At 44.2% G+C, this 20493-nt stretch overlaps 1 protein-coding gene across 1 annotated transcript in view; it reads left to right on the top strand.

Moving 5' to 3' along the window:
• The window catches only part of COL6A6 (collagen type VI alpha 6 chain), a 109035-nt gene continuing 88542 nt past the window's right edge, over positions 1 to 20493 (top strand). Inside the window, exons 1-7 of the mRNA XM_057739843.1 lie at positions 1 to 94; positions 2410 to 2997; positions 4295 to 4915; positions 6022 to 6582; positions 7992 to 8549; positions 11608 to 12183; positions 14041 to 14610. Coding sequence (XP_057595826.1) covers positions 28 to 94; positions 2410 to 2997; positions 4295 to 4915; positions 6022 to 6582; positions 7992 to 8549; positions 11608 to 12183; positions 14041 to 14610 — 3541 coding nt within the window. The 5' untranslated portion in view covers positions 1 to 27. The remainder of the gene's footprint in view (positions 95 to 2409; positions 2998 to 4294; positions 4916 to 6021; positions 6583 to 7991; positions 8550 to 11607; positions 12184 to 14040; positions 14611 to 20493) is intronic.

Raw genomic sequence — 20493 nt, 5'->3', positions numbered from 1 at the left:
CAAGTTGGCGATTTTTCAGGTTATAATATGAAAATGCTGCTCATTTTGTTCCTTATGATAATTTGTTCCCATGTTTCTGTCAACCAACACTCTGGTAAGGAAACAAAAATGAAAATAATTATTTTCCTTAGTTTTCTTTATGGAAAATAATATATGAGTTTAACTTGCTTAAAAGTTAAGAGTTTTGTTTTGCTTTGTTTTGATTTTGATGATGGTAAGGGTGGGAGTGGGAGCTCAATGTTTTTCGATGTCACCCCTTGTTCCTTTGAAGATCATTTGTTTCAGGATCTTATTCCTTGTTCACAATAGGAAAACATGAGAGTTGTTTTCTTGTCCTCAGTTTCAACTCCTCCTAGGTCTTCTGGGAGGTTGCATGAGAATTCTCTCTTAACATTAGGTTCAGGCCTGGAAAATTTGAAATGTCTTCCTCATTCATTCGTGCCAAAACATTTGTCTTGGTTAAGCATCCAGATTTTGCTCCAATTCAAACTGTGTGTCTGATTATTGTAAAGAAAATGCCTTTACCCTGAAGAGAGAGCTGCAGAGCCATCCACTGTCTGCCAGCAATCTATGTCCAATGGACTTGAAGTCAAAATACTGGCCAATCCTTCACAGCCTTTACCACCTCCTAAAGAATCAGTTCTTAATACTGGTCACTTCATGTCCAGGGCCACCTGGATTAGCTTTTACCGTTTTCTTATGGACTCTGAACTTGGAAGCATTTTCTGGAGAGATAAATCATATTTTGCCCAGCAAACATCTTCCTTTGACATCTCACTGGGCCTGACATTAAGCTTTTTAAAGAGAAGCAATGCTTTTTCCCCAGTAGGTCTATGGTCCAGATACAGTAATGGGCCTGTTTAGAACCTAAATATGCCTCCTGTGCCAGTGGCTACATTTCTTTTCTCCACACAAGTTGTGAGGCTTTGTGCACAAACAGAAGTGTCACTTTTGGTCACAAGTCTAGCCATCCTAGGCAGTACTCACCTGAACGCCCTCAGAGGGGTTCCAGCCTTCTTGTGGAAGAAGATGTTGATTCCCCCTCACTTAGTTTTTCCGCTGAGATGCTGCTGGCTATATGATCATCAAAGGAATCTCAAACTGATTGAAATCAGGTTGTTTAGAAGAAAAGAAAGAATGATTTTATCCACTCTGCCTTGGTCAGACTGCTCTAAAGAGAATGAAATAACATGCAGGATGCCAAAGCTGGTTTCCTAACAGGTGTAGACAGGAAAAAGTTGAAGTTCTTTTAACTTGATTAGAATTTATCTAGGAACTGTTTCCAGTTATCAGAATCTCAGAGTGAAGAGAGACCTTAGATATTTTCTAGTTGAATCTACTCATTTTAAATATGAGGAAACTGAGGTCCAAGTATATTGAATGGCCTGACAGAGCTGAAAGAATTAGCTGATAACAAAGTCAGGACTCGCATTGCTTGTCCAATTACACTGTATTTTCTTAAACATGCACCATCCAGACACACACAGATATTTCCCTCCCTTCCCTGGACAAAAAGTGGATCTTACAGTAGAGTGCTAAGAGCTCTAAATTCAAACCAGCAGACAGACAATCAGAGAATGATATTTCGTACTTGAACTAAATGATTCTCTATCACATAAAAATATAATTTTACATACCTAGCATTGAATCTAGCATCGAATGAAGCCTTAAAAGCTCAGCAAAGCATTGAATTCCTATATAAAAATTATATTCTTAATAGAAATTAAAACTATAATCCCTTTCCTAGCTTAAGGTATACTAGTGTCTGTTATATTTTACATATGTGAGAATAAATTTTACCAATTATAATGCCCACTCATGACTCACCAAAAATTAATGTAAATAACTTTAAAATAGATTAATGTAATCTCATATTTATGATTTTTAGGATTTTTTAAACTTCATCAGTTTGGCACTTTGAACACAAAACTAATATGTTTATAAGTTAATCAGATCACTTGTTTCATTGCTTACATGGAAATCACAGTGAAAGGCTATTTTTCAGTTTTCCTCATTCAGACATGTTTGATTACATTCTCAATGAAAATGTTTATCCTGTTGATACAAATTGAGGCCAAATTCTAAAAGAAAAAAAAAAGACACAAGGGAAAATTATCCACTAAACATAAAAACCCATGATATTTTTACTTCTTTATGTTTACCCATTTCTATTTAATTCCTTGCAAAAGTGATGCTTAATTTCATGATCAGTTCAAATGAGGAGGTGTATAAAAGAATCGGCCCAAGAAAGAAATATTTTTCTTGAGAGAATGTGTATTATTTTTAGTGCATTGGAATGATATTACAAATACAAGTAAAAGAGGGAAGTAAGTTTTTTCTCATCTGGTTGGCATTAAACTTGGGAGTAAATTTTTGAAGCTTACTTTGTATTTGTCTGTGGGTTTGCAGGCCCTGAGTATGCTGACGTGGTGTTTCTGGTGGACAGCTCCGACCGCCTAGGAATTAAGTCCTTCCCACTGGTGAAATCGTTCATCAACAGAATGATCAGCAGCCTCCCCATAGAGGCCGACAAGTACCGCGTGGGCCTGGCCCAGTACAGCGACGGGCTCCAGGGAGAATTCCAGCTCAGCACCTTCAAGAGCAGGGGCCCCATGTTGAACCACCTCAAGAAGAACTTCGGGTTCCTGGGCGGCTCCCTGCGGATTGGGAATGCTCTCCGGGAGGTGCACACAACCTACTTTTCAAACGGGAGGGACAGGAAACAGTTTCCCCCAATCTTGGTAGTCCTGGCTTCGGCCGAGCCCGAGGATGCTGTGGAAGAGGCCGCCGAGGCACTGCGCAGTGACGGGGTGAGGGTCATCTCCGTGGGGATGCAGGGGGCGTCCGAGGAGACCCTGAAGTCCATGGCCACAGGCCAGTTCCACTACAGCCTCCGGACGGTCCGAGACCTCAGCACATTCTCCCAAAACATGACACAGATTCTCAAGGATGCGGCTCAGTACAGGGAAGGAGCAGTCAATGACATTCTTGTGGAAGGTGGGTTCAGGGCACATGTGTAGGGATGATGATAAAATGCTTTTGGAATATCAGCACGAAGAGAGGATGGAGACTCTATGAGCATCCCTTTCCCCAAAGTTGGGCTGCGTTTTCAGATGTGAAATTCTGAATGCAGAACGTGGAATGATGGTGGCCTTTTTAAATCCAGTGAACTTGGTAAGCCTTGGTTTTCCACGTTTCACTTATCTTGTTGCCCATCATTCATAGGCTGCCTCCTCTCTGTCACCCAGCTGTCTGAGCTTTCTTCCTGGGCCTTAGTTGCTATGTAGTTTTATTCCTGGTTCATTTAAAAGTTCAATTTGCGCCTAAAGAAATCCTTGACTCCTGAAACCGTATAATGTCATCCCAGAATGTTAGCGCTCGAAACAACTCCGGGGAGTCCAAAACCTCTGTTCTGCAGAGAGGAACTTGCAGGTGCTCTGAGAGGGAATGTGACCTGGCCCAGGGCCAGGCTGCAGTCTGGAGTCAGAGCTGCTCTGGTGTGGTTTCAGCCCCACGCTGCAGCTCTGTTCTAAAGTAGCTTCCCCGTGTTCTGCTCCAACTCCAACCTGCTGTCCTGGTCTGTCCCCTTGTACTATTCGGTTAGCAAGAATGGCCAAGAGTTTATGAACACCATTCAAGAGAGGGGCAAGGGAGAGCCAGTAAACAAGCAATTTGCTCAAAGTGTACACGTCCAAACAAGTGACAGAGGAAACTCATATTACGTCTGGTTAAGTCAGTTTGAGTAAGATGACATATATAATTGTCTATTGATAATAGAGAAGGTTTTTCTTGTAGTAATCTATGAAAATATGGAATCCTATTACTAGTATCTTTCCCAAATAAAATATTGGAACATCAATTTCTATTCCATTACTATCCCTTAAGAATGTTTGGACTATAACTATAGCTGATTTTGATACTGATTTTAATACGATAGCAGTAGCTTCTGTTCACTGGTGACTTTTATGTGCCAAGGCCTCATGCTAAAAACATCATCTCATTTAATCCCCATAACAACTCTATGAGATCAATATTATTGTTACCTATATTTTACAGATGTGGAAATTGGAGCTGGGAGATTAGCTAAGATCCAGTCTTTGAACCCAGGACCCTCTGATGTCAGCTTCATAATCGTTTTGTACACCTCCTTCCTTCTTTCAGTACATAACCAAGCCCTGGTTGAGTTCTCTGCTTTACAGTGTTGTGTCAGTTTCTGCTGTACAACAATCTGTGTCTTTTAATGCTGAGCAGAGATGCTGAATTGAAACTGTGCTTGGTTGTTTCTTGCCCACAGTTTGCAAAGGCCCTTCTGTGGCTGACGTCGTGTTCCTGTTGGATGTATCCAACAATGGCAGCCTGGAGGACTTTGACTACCTTAAAGAGTTCCTGGAAGAAAGCGTATCTGCTCTGGACATCAAGGAAAACTGCATGAGGGTTGGCCTCGTGGCCTATAGCAATGAGACAAAGGTGATTAACCCACTGAGCAGGGCCATAAACAAGTCGGAGCTTCTCCAGCACATACAGAGCCTCTCTCCCCAGGCCGGGAAGGCCTACACCGGAGCTGCCTTGAGAAAGATCAAGAAGGAGGTCTTCAGTGCGCAGCATGGCAGTCGGAAGAATCAGGGGGTGCCGCAGATCGCCGTGCTGGTGACCCATAGCCTGTCGGAGGACAACGTGACCAAGGCTGCAGTGAACCTCCGGCGCCAGGGGGTGACCGTCTTCACCATGGGCATAGCGGGGGCCAGTGACGCCCAGCTGCAGAAGATCGCATCCCACCCAGCAGAGCAGTATGTCTCCAAACTGAAAACCTTCTCCGACCTGGCCGCCCACAATCAGACGTTTCTGAAGAAGCTGCGGAACCAGATCACACACACCGTCTCTGTCTTTTCCGAGAGGACTGAGACCCTCAAATCCGGTAAAACCTTTGTGCTGAGAGAAGGATTATCCGCATCCTTTTGCTTTTCTCTTGTCTTGCAGGTGTTCTGTCTACAGAAGGGTTTGGTGGGCATGATGTAGGAAGGGAGAGTGAGTTCCTGGCTCTTTAACTTGATAAGAGGAAATGTAAATTGGGGGAGAATAAAAGCTATTGAGGGGTTGGAATGGAAGGAAGGGATTTCTTTTTTTTATTTCCTGCTTTGCACAGCTTTGCTTGGATCCTTCATTGCTTCTCAATACCCCAGAATACCTTCCTTTGTTATTTCTCCCCCTGTGCTTTTTCCCTTCTCACCTTTGCCTCTCACGTTTCCTTGCTCTTTCCTTTCTTTTTGTGTGTGTGCGTATTTTCTCTACCTGCTCTTCTTTCCTCAGCCTCAAATTCCAGTTTAGAGAATAAACAGGAAACGTGATTTGGATTGAGGACAGAGTAATGGATGTACTGGTAAGTACTATTCTAGTATCAGTGAGTTTAGAGAGAAACAGAGAGCAGTGTATTTCATATGTGCCTTACATGCACATGTATGCTACGTCAATTATGTGTGTGTACACAATATGTATTTATGTCTGCATCCTTCAACAAATATTTATAGCATGTTGACTACAAAAGTGTCATTGCCTGACATAAATATGGCCACTGACTATACCCCTAGTTGTGTTAATTGACCAGGAGTGGATGAGGAGTAAATACTTTGTTCAAGATTTCGAGAAAGAGAGCTCCTGTGTCCACCGCGTCCAGTTAAATGCCTTCTCCAGTTCACAAAACACCACCTAAACTTTTGCTCAGCAGTTACGCCTGGATAAGAGAAGTGACTTGTGAAAAGCATCTTCAAGTTTCTTTCTAATCTTTTACTATGTCCAGATTGATGAAGAAGGATGTAAATCATCCTAAACTGTCACATACAACTCATTTGCCCCCTGGATGCTAAAACTCCCCTCAGTCATGCAGCAGAGTAGGTCTTTAACACCAAGAAACTGTTTGCCATTTTTTTGTCTGATGAGGCTGGTATTTGCCCTTCCTCAAACCTGCCCCTGTGTGTCTGTCCCCCTTGCCCCAGTGCCGCACTCAATTTTCGGGTTGCATTTTAGGTTGTGTGGACACTGAGGAAGCAGACATCTACCTGCTCATCGATGGCTCTGGGAGCACTCAGGCCACAGACTTCCAGGAAATGAAGACCTTCCTGTCGGAGGTGGTAGGGATGTTCCACATCGCTCCCCAGAAGGTGCAGGTTGGGGCTGTCCAGTATGCCGACCGCTGGGACTTGGAATTTGAGATCAATAAATACACCAACAAGCACGATGTGGGAAAGGCCATCGAGAACATCAGGCAGATGGGTGGGAACCCAAACATGGGTGCAGCCTTGAACTTCACCCTGGGGCTGCTACAGAAAGCAAAGCGACAGCGGAAAAGCAGAGTGCCATGCCACCTTGTTGTCCTGACCAACGGTGTGTCCCAGGACAGCATCTTGGGACCCGCGAACAGGCTGAGAGAGGAGCTTGTCCACGTCTATGCCATCGGGGTCAAAGAGGCCAACAAGACGCAGCTACGTGAGATCGCCAGCGAGGAGAAGCGGGTGTACTATGTACATGACTTTGATGCCTTGAAAGACATAAGAAACCAGGTCGTTCAAGAAATCTGTGCCGAAGAAGGTAGGGGAAGTGGTGGTCTTACCTATGCACTTCAGCTCCCAAATTGCCTTCCTGCAGTATTTTTTTTAATTTTTTTTATTGAAGTATATTTGAGTTACAATGCTGTGTTAATTTCTACTGTACAGCAAAATGATTCAGTTATACATATATATTCTCTTTTATATTCTTTCCCATGATGGTTCATCACAGGATAGTGAATACAGTCACCTGTGCTGTACAGTAGGACCTTGTTGTCTACCCATCCTATATATGATAGTTTGCATCTGCTTGTTGCAGTGTTTGACGTTGCACGTGTGGAGAAATGCATAAATGTCCACGCTGAGATTCATTAACTCGTGGAGTTGTTTATTCTCCAGAACAAAACAAAGGGCCCATTATAGTGTTGCTTTAATTATTATCTGAAGCACAAAAGGAGTGTTTCAGGTTTATTTAAATTGCTTTTTAATAAAACTTGTATGAAATCTTCTAGAGCTAGATAGTAATTTTCAACCAGGGGTGATTTTGCCTCCTTAACGGAAAATTGGCAGTATCTAGAATCATTTTTGGTGGTCATAATTGGGGTAGTGCTAATTAATTAGCTTCTCATAAGTATTAATAAGCTTCTCCCCACAAATCCCCATGATGATAGATCTGTGACTAGACACTGCATGTGTAATACGATCCAATGATTTCTGATTTTAAGGAATATTTCAGGTTTACTTAAATTGCTTTTTAATAAAACTCATAAGAAATTTTCTAGAGTTAGATCAGTAGTTTTCAACCAGGGGTGATTTTGCCCCCTTAGGGGAGAGTTGGCAATGTCTAGAGACATTTCAGGTAGAGGGCAGGGATACTGCTAAACATCCTGCAGTGTCCTACAGCGCGGGGACTGCCCCCCGCGGGCACACCCTACAGCGCGGGGACTGCCCCCCGCGGGCACACCCTACAGCGCGGGGACTGCCCCCCGCGGGCACACCCTACAGCGCGGGGACTGCCCCCCGCGGGCACACCCTACAGCGTGGGGACTGCGCCCCATGGGCACACCCTACAGTGCAGGGACTGCCCCCCATGGGCACACCCTACAGTGCAGGGACTGCCCCCCATGGGCACACGCTACAGTGCAGGGACTGCCCCCGGCGGGCACATCCTAAAGCGCGGGGACTGCCCTCCATAATACAGATTTTCCAGTCCACAACGTCAATAGTGCTGAGGTTAAGAAACCCTGAGTTATGTATATTAAAGCAGATGACTAACTAACAAAGAGAAAAGACTCCCTTTCTTTGCCTTCAATGCTTTATTTACCGATAACAACCCTTACCAAGCACATGCTTAACTTCGATATAGAATTATTTGTGTTTTGAGTTTTCCCGTTCACTCAATCTTTTTACACGAAGCCCACTTGAATAACGCATGTCCTTTCTCCCATGCAGCCTGCAAAGGGATGAAGGCTGACATCATGTTTCTGGTGGACAGTTCTGGCAGTATAGGGCTTGAAAACTTCATCAAAATGAAAACATTTATGAAAAACCTGGTAAGCAAATCTCAGATTGGGGCAGACCGGGTGCAAATCGGCGTAGTCCAGTTCAGTGACATCAATAAGGAGGAGTTTCAGCTCGACAGATACACGTCCCAGGAGGAAATTTCAGACGCGATAGACCGCATGGCTCACATTGGCGAAACCACCTTGACCGGCAGCGCCCTGACCTTCATGTCTCAGTACTTCAGCCCCGCCAAGGGGGCCCGGCCCAATGTCAGGAAGTTCCTCATCCTCATCACGGATGGTGAGGCTCACGACGTAGTCAAGGACCCGGCAGTGGCCCTTCGGCAAGAAGACATAATTATCTACTCCGTGGGGGTGTTCGGCTCCAATGTCACCCAGCTCGAGGAGATCAGTGGGAGGCCGGAGATGGTTTTTTATGTTGAGAATTTTGATATTCTGCAGCACATTGAAGATGACCTTGTTTTTGGAATATGCAGCCCCCAAGAAGGTAGGCGTGGGCGTATCCACTGGGGGTTATCCAAACGCCACACATCCTTGGTAGTCGTTGCATAAACTAAGCAGACTGCTATCTGAACATTGTATCTTAGTGGCTTTTGACCTGCATATAGAAATGAAAGTTTCCTCAACAGATCTGTTAAACTAAACCGTAAGGAACAATTCTGATCCACCTAGATTCTTTCCCATTTGCAGACAAAGCACTAGCGTGGTGAATCCGCTGTTTAAGGAAAATGGTGTCATACCAGATTTTAGGTCTGCTTCCCTACAAGCTCAGTCAGGGGTTCTTGTGGAAGTGATTGATTGATTTATTTTTATTTTTTATTTTTTTGCTTTTTTTTAAAATTTTATTCAAGTATACTTGATTTACAATATCGTGTTAGTTTCAGATTTACAGCAAAGTGATTCAGTTATACATACATGTATATGTGTATATATAAATATATGTATATATATATATACACACATATATATAAATGTTCTTTTTCAGATTCTTTTCCCATATAGATTATTCAAAAATACTGAGTGTAGTTCCCTGTGCTATAGAGTAGATCCTTTTTGTTTATGTATTTTATATATAGTAGTGTGTGTATGTTAATCCCAGCCTCCTAATTTATCCCTTCCTACCCTTCCCCACGTTCCCCCTTTGGTAACCATAGGTTTGTTTTCTATGTCTATGAGTTTGTTTTATAAATAAGTCCATTTGTATCTTCTTTTCTTTTTTTTTAGATTCCACATATAAGCGATATCATATGGTATTTGTCTTTCTCTATTTGACTTAGTTCACTTAGTAAAATAATCTCTAGGTCCTTCCATGTTGCTGCAAATGGCATTATTTCATTCTTTTTATTGCTGAGTAATATTCCATTATATACACACCAGCTCTTCTGCATCCGTTCATCTGTCGATGGACAGTTAGGTCATGCCCTGTCTTGGCTGTTGTATATAGTGCTGGTATGAATGTCGGGGCGTATGCATCTTTTTGAATTATGGTTTTCTCTGGACTGATGCCCAGGAGTGGGATTGCAGGGTCATATGGGAGCTCTGTTTTTAGCTTTTTAAGGAACCTCCATACTGTTCTCCATAGTGGCTGCCCCAATTTACATCCCCACCTACAATGTAGGAGGGTCTCCTTTTCTCCACACCCTTTCCAGCATTTATTATTTGTAGACTTTTTCGTTTATTGAGGAGGTGTTTTCAGAAGAAAAGTAAGGAGGGCAGGGCAGGGCAGGGCATGGCTAAGGAGGTGGTCTCCGCTGGAGTCCAGCTTCAGCCTGATCCCTTGGGGAGCCCTGGAGCATGAACTACATCACATCCACCTTGAGGCAGGGGCCCAGCCTTGTAGAAACCTGAGTTTGGGGGCTAGGTGTGGTCCGCTGATACAGGCAACAGAGGGTATAACCTCCTGGGCAAGGGATCTCCCCTTTGAGCTAACATCCACTGTCTGTTTGTTCACTTTACAATTTTTAAAAACGAATACGTATATGAAATGACATGATCTTTGTAAAAACATGTTGATATTTATTAAATCCTATAAAGGAGAATATAATATAGGAACTTGAGCCATGGATGCTTCAAAGGAAATAAATAGGGTAGTCAGCATCGTGTTCCCAGGAGGCTGCAGGGTAAAGACAGTGATAAAGAAAACGGTCAGCAGAAATAAGGGACCAATGCGTACTGTGGCCCGTGGGGCTGTGACGACAGAGGCCTTCTGAAAACCTCTGTGAGGGAGACGGGTCTTAATGGAATCTTGAAGGAAAAGAGGAACATTGCTCTGTTGTTCAAGTAACAGTTCTGGTCGATCCCCACTAGAAGCTCTGGTGACTGCGGTCTGTGTTTTGTGGCAAGAGGAGTACACCTGGGTTGCATGTCCTGGTAACTCCACCCAGAACAAATCTGACCTCTTTGAAGGGTGCCAGCACTGAGCAGCCTACCCCCGAGCCCCCTGGATAATCCAAGAAGGCTCCCCTGGGCAGCCGAAGGCCAGGGGGACATAGTTTCTTCTTGGGTGGACCTAGACTTTCTGGAGGATTTGGTCGTGGCTCTGTACTCATGGCCTCTAGTTCGGGGGGTAAATGCCTCAGCTTTAGGGTTTGCAGCAGCCCTACCACATAGAAAGGAAGTGGCTGGCAGAGAAGGGAACGTGGAGAGCCTCGGGGGCAGGGGAATCGTCTCACAATTCCATTTCTCCAGAAGGGATGAGTTAACATTTGGATCACACCTTCCTAAGGCCTGCAGAGAGATGTTGCTCAAAAGAACTAAATCATTCCCCATCTTACAACTCCACTTCTCCAGAATGAGTGAGTTGGAGCTTGGAGCTCTGCACCTTGAGATAGAATGTGATGGACGCACGGATTAATTGGGTCCTTCCTGCTTTACTTTTCCATGGCGTTGACCCCACATTCCAAAGTTACGGAGAAGTCATGCTAGGACCACTTGGTTGGGCCAAGTGTGAAATGGGCTTATTTCTACGACAAGGCCCAATCATGAAAACAGATAGATAATGTTTTAAGAAAGTCAAAAAGGGAAAAAATGAAACCTTGGAGAGTTATCCATGACAAAATTTACAGTGTTGCCAAATGCATTTTCATCTGGTCATTTCCCCCAAGATCGATCTTAAGAATAAAATCTCATGATCCCTGTGGCTTAAAAAAATATAGAGACAAATTCATATAAATGAAAGCACATGTTGAAGATAGCACTTATACAGGAAAATTTCCACAGAATCGTGAATTTCTTTTTTTGCTTCAAAAGCACTTGACGCGTTTATTGCTGGTAATCCTGTGACTGACACGCCACCCCCTTCCCGCCCCCTGCAGCAGGCTTCCTGTCACATCTGCTCCGTCCTGAAAGCCACCTAAATGAGCATTACTGCGTACTGGCAGCGGAATGCATGTGTTGTGTCTGTTATCCAAGGGAGCAGACCTTCCGACCTACAGCTTGATCCTATGGAGAGGAAACACTGGCAATTAAAAAGCAGGTGGGGGAGGGAGTCCCACGTGATGTGCAAAGCTAATCCCCTCCGGTTTTCCTTGCTCCCCCTCTTTCAGAATGCAAGCGCATTGAAGTTTTAGACGTGGTGTTTGTCATTGACACCTCTGGCAGCATTGACCATGACGAATATAACGCCATGAAGGATTTTATGATCGACTTGGTGAAGAAAGCTGACGTGGGCGAGAATCAGGTCCGGTTTGGGGCTCTGAAGTATGCGGATAATCCGGAGGTGCTGTTTTACCTGGATAACCTTGGCACAAAATGGGAGGTGATCTCCGTGCTCCAAAATGACCAGCCCATGGGGGGCAACACGTACACTGCCGAGGCCCTGGGCTTCTCAGACCACATGTTCACGGAAGCCCGCGGCAGCCGCCTGCACAAGGGGGTCCCCCAGGTTCTCATCGTGATCACCGATGGGGAATCCCACGATGCCGATAAGCTCAATGCCACGGCCAAGGCCTTGCGGGACAAGGGCATCCTCGTCTTGGCCGTGGGCATCGCCGGCGCCAACCCCGTGGAGCTGCTGGCCATGGCAGGATCTAGTGACAAGTACTTCTTCGTGGAAACGTTTGGAGGCCTGAAGGGGATATTTTCAGATGTGTCCGCCAGTGTTTGTAACTCTTCGAAAGTAGGTAAGATGCGTCCGTTAAGTTTTTCTTAATTATCAGCAGAGGCCCAAATCAGGGAGAAACCAAAGAGAAGGGGCACTGAGGTCTCTGTAGAAGTTCCCACATTGTGGCATCTCAGGTTGGGAAGACCTCAAGGATGTTTCGTTCAGCCTTCCACAACCTTCCCACTCACTTCTGCCTAAACTCTTCCAACGATGGAAAATTCACCATTTCGAACAGGCTTTATTTACTGGAACACAAGTGTATTTACATGCCATTTCCACTCGCTAGTTCTTCTTACTGTTCTTTACACAAGAAATCAAACTCCTCTCTTCCTAAGAATCAGCAATCACTGCTTGCAGTCCTCTCTCCTCTAACCTGGAAGTCCTGTGCCTTCACCCGTTTCTGCTATGGCATACGCTCATTTGAAACTTGGAGCCCAATGTTAAACGCTTGATGTTAGCCTCACATGCTTCCAGGGCAGAGTGCAAGCAGGACTTCTTTTGCCCTGGATGCTGTGCTTCTATTCCAGCAGCTGGAAATTGCATCGCTGTATGTATGGATGTATTCATTCATGCCACTGTACACTTCTGTTTCAAAGGGAGACTGTGGTCTATTAAAATTCCTTAGTATTTTTATTAGGATGTGTTTTACTAAAAATACCAAGTATTTTTACTGGGTGAATTAATATTAACCCAGGATTTCCATATCTTGGTGCAGTTCTTTTTAAAAATTATTTAACTTTCCTGTTTTTCATATGCCTTGCCTTCTGAGAATGCAGCTACTATCTTTTTCTTTCACAAAACTAACAAAATCCATCTGGATCTCACTGAAAACTGGGATGAATCTCTTGCTTTCTGTTGGCCAATGTCTAAAAATCAATCTGCCCTTTTCAGGTCCACTGGAGAAGTTGAAATTGAATTTGTATACTGAAAGGGCTCCCTTGGGCACAAAGAATGTTCTTTATTTCCTTGATTTGAATCTGAAACAAAAGAATTTAATGAACTAACCAATTTCCGAAGAATCTATTTTACCCTGTATTTTATCTCTTCCTTGCTTATCTCGGCTACAGGAATCTCAGATACCTTTAACCTTTTGGGGGCTAAAATGAGGATTAATAAAGTTAGGTCAGTGGTGAGCTCTCTGGGGAACTCAAGGAGATGATAATGCTTTCCAGAAGGCTAAGGAACACACGAGAGCGTGTGCCAAGCATAGCTCATTCACTGGCAACGGCCTTTCACATTCTTTTTGTTAATTTGCTGTGTTAAGATAAGGGAAGCATCTCTAAACCATAGTGCATTGTTCAAAAAACATTTTTCTCAAGCAGACATTTTTGCTTGCATACACCAGAAAGTGGGCTGATTAAGAGACAAGCTGACTAGATACAGGCTGGAAGTCGTGATTCTCAGAGCTCAATTTGCCCTAAGAAACTAGAAAAGCACTGATTGGCTCCACTGGCCAGCAAGGCTAAGCCAATAATACAGGTCATCTGTCTCTTTGTGTGCATCCCTAAACAGATGTGTGTTATTTTGTTTTCTCTTGCTATGCTACTACTGTCACTGGGCTTTCTGGAAGAGTTAAGGCTAGATTGCAGGTGAGAACAGCGTTTCTGTCGCACCACCCCCGGTTCTCTGACATCTCAGTGTGAACCAAACAGAAAAGTCGAGAGAAGCCTAAAAAGGATGTGGGAATCGTATGTACCTTGTGCTGCCTTCATGACCGATTGTTTTTATTTCCTCTCCAATTAACGGGACCACAGGGTGGCTTAAGCTAAGAAACCACCTTCAGAAATGACATTTCTCTATAGCTGCAAACATTTGACTTCTCCTGCTGGGTTAGAGAAAGAATAACAATCTGATTTTGTTGTTGTGTTCTTTGTAGATTGTGAAATTGAAAAAGTAGATCTCGTGTTCCTCCTGGATGGTTCGAATAGCATCCATCCAGATGACTTCAAGAAGATGAAGGAATTCTTGGCGTCTGTCGTTCAAGACTTTGATGTCAGTGTCAACAGAGTGCGTATAGGAGCTGCCCAGTTCAGCCACACCTACCAGCCAGAGTTTCCACTGGGAACTTTCATTGGCAAAAAGGAGATCTCCTTTCAGATTGAAAACATCCAGCAGATCTTCGGATACACGCACATTGGCTCTGCTCTCCGGCACGTAGGGCACTACTTCCAGCCGGGCATGGGCAGCCGGATCAACGGGGGTACCCCGCAGGTGCTGCTGGTCCTCACCGATGGCCAGTCCCAAGACGAGGTGGCTCAGGCCGCCGAAGAGCTGAGACACAAAGGCATCGACATTTACTCTGTGGGCATCGGGGATGTGGATGACCAGCAGCTCATCCAGATCACCGGGACCGCCAGCAAAAAACTGACAGTTCACAACTTCGACCAACTGAAAAAGGTCAAGAAGAGGATTGTTCGCAACATCTGTACCACAGGGCGCGAGAGCAGTGAGTATAGGAAGTGTTTCTTCCCCGGGGCTGGTGGGAGATTGTGCCTCTGGACTTCAAATTGATCTTTTCACAGTTATCAAGTACTTTTTGTGACTTGTGGATTAAGAAACAGGATATTGGAGAGATCTGTCCTGTTTTCTCCCTGTCTCCTGGGAATACTTGCACCCTCTGTGAATGGGAATGCCCCAGCTTCGAAGGTGTGAGGAGAAGACCATTGTTTACCCCCTGGTTGGTTTCAGAGGCTGAAGAACGTGTCTCAAAGAAATAAAATATTTGACAGGTTTGGGTTGCCTGGCAACGGGCTGCCAAGTGCTGCCACAGGTAGGGAGGGAACATCCTTAGAGGTTTAGAGCTTTACTATGAAACTTCACTGCAAAAGTTGGTAAATATCTTCTTACATATTAGCACATTTTGACATTTTTCCAATAGATGGAAGGAAAGGCCTTGAAGGATAAATAACTTTTTCTATTTTTGTGAAAGTTCCCACTGGGTTAGCTATGATTCTCTATAATTACCTATGGATTATAACCAACCCTGGATTTCCACCAGGGAGAGGAAGGCTCCACGGTTGCTAAGAGGCAGCTCTGGAGATAGACAGTGAACTGGGCTGCAAAACCCAACTCCATGGCCATTTTTTCTTGGACAAGTGGCTTGATTTTTCTAAGTTTAAAATTTTCTCATCTGTAAAATTTGAATGACAGAACATCTAATTCAGAAGATCATTGTGAAGATGAAATGAAAAAATGCGTATTTAACGTTCCTTTGAATAAGCATGACACCTGGGATGCCATTATAAAGTCACTTCATTTTTGTCTACCGTTGACCCATTCAATTTATTCATGGGGTCAACTCTTCCCTTGCCCCCAGTCACTTTCAGGAAATAAGTGAACCTCTTCTTGGTGATGAACATGTCCACCCCTGTGTAACTATTCAAACTTCACACTCAGTCAAGGTTACTGTGCTTTCCCTGCCACGGGCCACCCACCAGGACAGAAGCGGCCACACGTCGTGGGCATTTTACCATTGGTTCCCACCTCCCACTTCTGCCCCCTTCTCCCAGGCCCTGCCCTCTTCTTACTGACCATGGTTTCTGGCCTCTCCAGAATGAGCTGGAGAAGGGAGAGGAGCCAAAGAGGTTCAGGAAAGTTCCTACTTGATGGCACTTTTCAGGACTTGGTTTCCTCAGCAACCCATGTCTGAAGCTGGCCCATTCATGAATATCTCGGAGGCTCCCCCCCCCCGTCGCCCACCCCTCCACCCCCACTAAAGAACACTTGTCAGGGCATCCCCCTCTCTCCATCAGAGCTCCCTCGAAGAAGGTGAGCATCTCTCAATTCCAGATGTTCCCTTATGCCTTTCTTAGCATCTGGGCATCTGGTGATGCCTCCAGCTTTATCTGCTGCCTGCTCTTTGCCCCTCCAGGAGGGCTTCTTGGATGGAGATCAGAGAAGCCCAACACAGCTCTGTCAATTTCCCCAGTAAACACGAGGAGTTCCGGCCCCCCAGGGCGGGCACCTCTCCTTTTCAGAGAGCAGCGTGCTATCCTGTCTCATCCTTCAGAATTTCTAGGCTGTGTCATCTCCGAGTTACCTCTCAAAGTTCCCCTCTCTTGATTTAAAGAAAACATTACCTCCTCTCCTTGTGTGCATGTGTGCTTGTGGGGAGAGACTCACGGCGCACCAACCATCCTCTCCAATAGCGCTCCTCTGAACGCCAAGCTCGAAACTTTTATAAGACCCGGTATGTGAGCCAAAGGTTAAGAGTGCTGTCATTGATCAGGAACTATCATCTCTGTAAATCCCACTCCACTTTCCCCCCATGCTTTGGAACATGCCTGGTGATCTCAGCCAAACCCTCCACGTGAATTTCCTGTTTCATATGAAGTGCCTGTTTCCCATGGTTAGGCAGAAAATGATCTCGGAACCATTTAGCCCGTCCTAGAAAGGGTGAAAGAAAACCATGCAGAAAACCAAAACAGGAGTCATGAATGAATAAATAAATGAATAAATAAGTAAATACACACATAAATAAGGAAAGTATGCTATAAAGATACACTTCTGGTGATTCCTGTAGCCAGCAAGGGTGTGTGAGGCCTTTGTCGCCAAGCTGTGGGCTGAGGACTGATGAGGCTGGAATGATAAAGCAGATAAACTTCAAAAGCCTGTGCGAACCCAGCAGAGGATACCAGCTCCTCTTAAATGACAAACCCCAAATCAAGGAAATCAGACAGGAGGTTGGTGTGTCTCAGAGCAAACCAGATTCAGAGCCTGGACATCCAGCTTTTCTTCTTATTAAAATATGTACCACTTTGGAGAGGTCACTAGCCTTTCTTAGTTTTCTCATTCGTGCTGTTAAATCGTCTCTGTTTCTCTGATTGTACTTAGGATTCAATATATGGGAAAGGATGGTCAGCTGCGTGGAGATATGAGGAAAAGAATCAGTATGCCTTGTGCATCTATTTAAGGCCAAGCATTTTAAAGTATTTTAGACGCATTATCTCATTAAAACTCCCAAACCCTCTGTGGTTTGTATTTTCATTCGCATTTGTAAATGAGGAAATGGGGGCTCTAAGATATATTGGTAACCTGGCCCACGTCGTGCAGAAGGCAACAAACTAAGCAAATTTTGAAACCTAGGTCTGTCTGATTCCAACCCACTTGTGGGTCGTTAAATAAGCTGCCAGTTTTCTTGATGTAGTTGCTGTCTAGGTTATCTGATGCTCCCATTATGGTGCTGTGCTTCAACAACGAATAGCTGTAGCTTATTAAGACATCATGGATTTATATCTCAAAAGCTGCCACTCCCTAAGGAAGCCACTCGCTGCTAAGCTGTCACTTCTGACAGCACAGTCGAACCCTTGTAACCCGCATGATCTAGCATCACATGCCCCCCAGGAGGTGATGAAATAAGGTCATTCAGCACAGGGACTCCAGACGGGGCTGGATCTGATTCCCACAGGAGAGGTCCACGATAATAACTGAGACCTCGGGCAAGCTTCTCTAAGCTACAGCTTCCCCTTCTACAACACGAGTATTCGAAGCATTTCTACTTATTCTGTGTTTCACAAGGACTAGTGAGGAATACAGGAGGACACGTGAGTGTAAATATTCAGCGAGTCTTGGTAATTCACAGCGTATTGCAGAGGGTATCTTGAAGTGATCTTGTAAGTGCAGATACATGCAGTGATGGGTTCGTTTAGTTCACAGAAGGACAATTTTCCAAGAGTTCCTTGGTTCAGGAACTGTAACAGTTGAGCAACATTTCAGAGCTATATTCCAGTTTCATGCCTCAACATACACCAATTTCCCCTAAGCAACTAAAGTCCGAAGTCTGTTTTCTTATCTTCGTTCATGGTTATTCTCCTGATTTTTCTTGGAGTCTGCCTCTTCTGACCACCCAGAGGAGACCCGAGGCAGTTTTCAGGATATGGACTTGCTGTCTTTTCTGGCATGGAGCCATGACTAGATAGCAAAAGGATGGAGAGTACCTCTCATCTTTTGCATCATCATGGAAGCTGAGTCAAAAAGGAGACTCAGCAAAAGGCCAGTCTGATAAGGATGAAGTAGACACACCTTCAGGAACTGACTCAAGGGATGTAGGAAATATAAGGAAAAATAGATGGTCCTTTCCATTTTTTTTTTTTTTTGCAAGGATGTCTTTATGTTCCTGTCTTAATAGGGTTCTCTATAAAGCAAAGCTTAAAGTACAGTTTATGTGCACATACTGCAGTGGGAGTACACTCCCAGGGAAGCAAGAGTGAGTGGAGGGAAGTGATAGAGGAAAGGGCAAAGTAAATACAAGATGTATATTACCAAGCTAGCTACAGCTTTTGCGAAGGCATCACTGATACCTTGGTCCTGCAGAACATCACTCAGGGAAGCCACAGAACCACTGCATAGAGCAGCCCATCAAGGGGGATAAAGGCCGGTTATCTGCCTGTTCCCTCCCATCCACTGCCTCTCACTGGTCAGAGTTCACCCCATGGAGAGTTTCTCTCCCACCCTACTGCTTTGTGCTATCCAGCCTTTTGGAAAACCAGATACCGGACAAATAGTGCGTTGAATCTGTGGCTGAAGTGGTGGAAGGGGCCAGAGCTCCCGTGAGTTCAGCTGGGTTGGCCGTGGGCACCAGAATTCTTGAGGACCTACTGCAGTGAGAATGATGGAGGCCGTGTCAAAGCCTGGCCCGCCCTTCACAGTGCAGGAGACCCAGCGATGGTGGCCACTGAGGCTCTCCAGTGGACAAATGTCCAACTCCTGGGTGTGTGTGCGGCCAGGGCCGGGGGAGAGGTAGGGCAGAAGCAAATCTGGGAGGCATATAAACTAGGTCTTTACCTAACTATATTTTCTAGATCATTCTTTCTCTTTTTTCATCTAAGATACCCCCCTCTTTCAAATCCTCAAAGAAATTTTTCTCTTATCCCAGCTAATAACTGCCATTTGCCCTTAAAATAAATATTTCCTCAAGAATCTGTCTTCTAATCTTATTAATGTATGGTACCATCTTGACGGTATTTCTTTCTTTTTTTAAAAAAATTTATTGAAGTAGAGTTGATTTACAATGCTGTGTTAATTTTTGCTGTACCAAAGTGATTCAATATACCTATATAGATTCTTTTGCATATTTTTTCCATTATGGTTTATTTCAGGATATTGACTATAGTTCCCTGTGCTCTACAGGAGGACCTTGCTGTTTGTCTAGTTTATATAGAACAGTTTGTATCTGCTAATCCAAGTTATCCCTCCTCCATCCCCTTCCCTGTTTGGCAACCATAAGTTTGTTCTCTCTGTTTGTGAGTCTGTTTCATAAATAAGTTCATTTGTCTGACAGTGTTTCTTAATACTAAAAGTCTGCCATCATTAATTCCAATTAAGGACTTTCTTTGTAAGTCAGATAATCAGTCAGCTTTGCGGTTTGGCAGGAAACCATTACTGTCTAGTCCAATCCTTTCATTTTCTATTCTTTTGTATTTTTATTTTGAAATATGTAATCGTATTTTTATAGACATGAATTAATGCCTGGAGAGATTAAGAGCTTTGGCAGACGTTATGCAGTAGTAGCACAGTAGTGACCTGTACAGGACTAAAACTAAACCCTGCCTGCCCACTCCAGGGTCCCACACTGCTATTGGTCAAACTGTCAGAGCGCTGTTTCTATCACCCTCTGTACCAGGCCCGTGGATCACCTTCCTATTTTCCCTTGCATTTATTGCCCCCTTTTGATTCCCACTCCTGCTATTCTGTTACAATCCTCCATGATTTCTCTTTGGAAATCCACTTCTTAGCCTTCTTCCTAGCCCACTTCCAAAACCATCCCTGCCACGTGTTAGCTCTGAAGGGCTCTGGATTAGAGTGCGGGTGTCTCTGCAGAGCCTGCAAGGCCATTCCGCGAGAGCGCAGCTGATTTGTACGGCCTGTTCCTCTAACTGTATTTACACTTATGACTGCCACCTCTGGATGTGTTCCCCAAGTTCCATTCCTTTGATCACATTATCATGGATTCATTTGTCAATTTGAATTAGTTAAATAAACACGAGGAACTTACTTACTAGAGTTTGTAATCTCAGTAATCTATAGGAAAAGCGAAGATCCTCTATTTTTTTAAAGGGACATAGTTCCCAGGGACACTCAATGACATTTTGGCATCTTTGCCAATGTTTGTTTTTTTCACAAGAGACTGTTTTCCTTGAAGGCAGTAATGTGTTTTGGTGACTGAATGGTTTTCTACTGAGGGATTAAAACAATATTCATCTAAGAGTGAAATTTTCAATCTCAAAATAGAAATGACAGGATTTAGATTTAAGAGGAAGTTTGGAAAGGATGTATTCGAATGCTTCCTTCGGATTAGTTTCTTTCTGTTTATTTCACTTTCTGAATATTG

This window comes from Hippopotamus amphibius, chromosome 6, assembly GCF_030028045.1.
Source record: "Hippopotamus amphibius kiboko isolate mHipAmp2 chromosome 6, mHipAmp2.hap2, whole genome shotgun sequence".
Lineage (NCBI taxonomy): Eukaryota > Metazoa > Chordata > Mammalia > Artiodactyla > Hippopotamidae > Hippopotamus > Hippopotamus amphibius.
The sequence above is the reverse complement of the archived record's forward strand: the minus strand, read 5'-3'. Positions and strand labels throughout refer to the sequence as shown.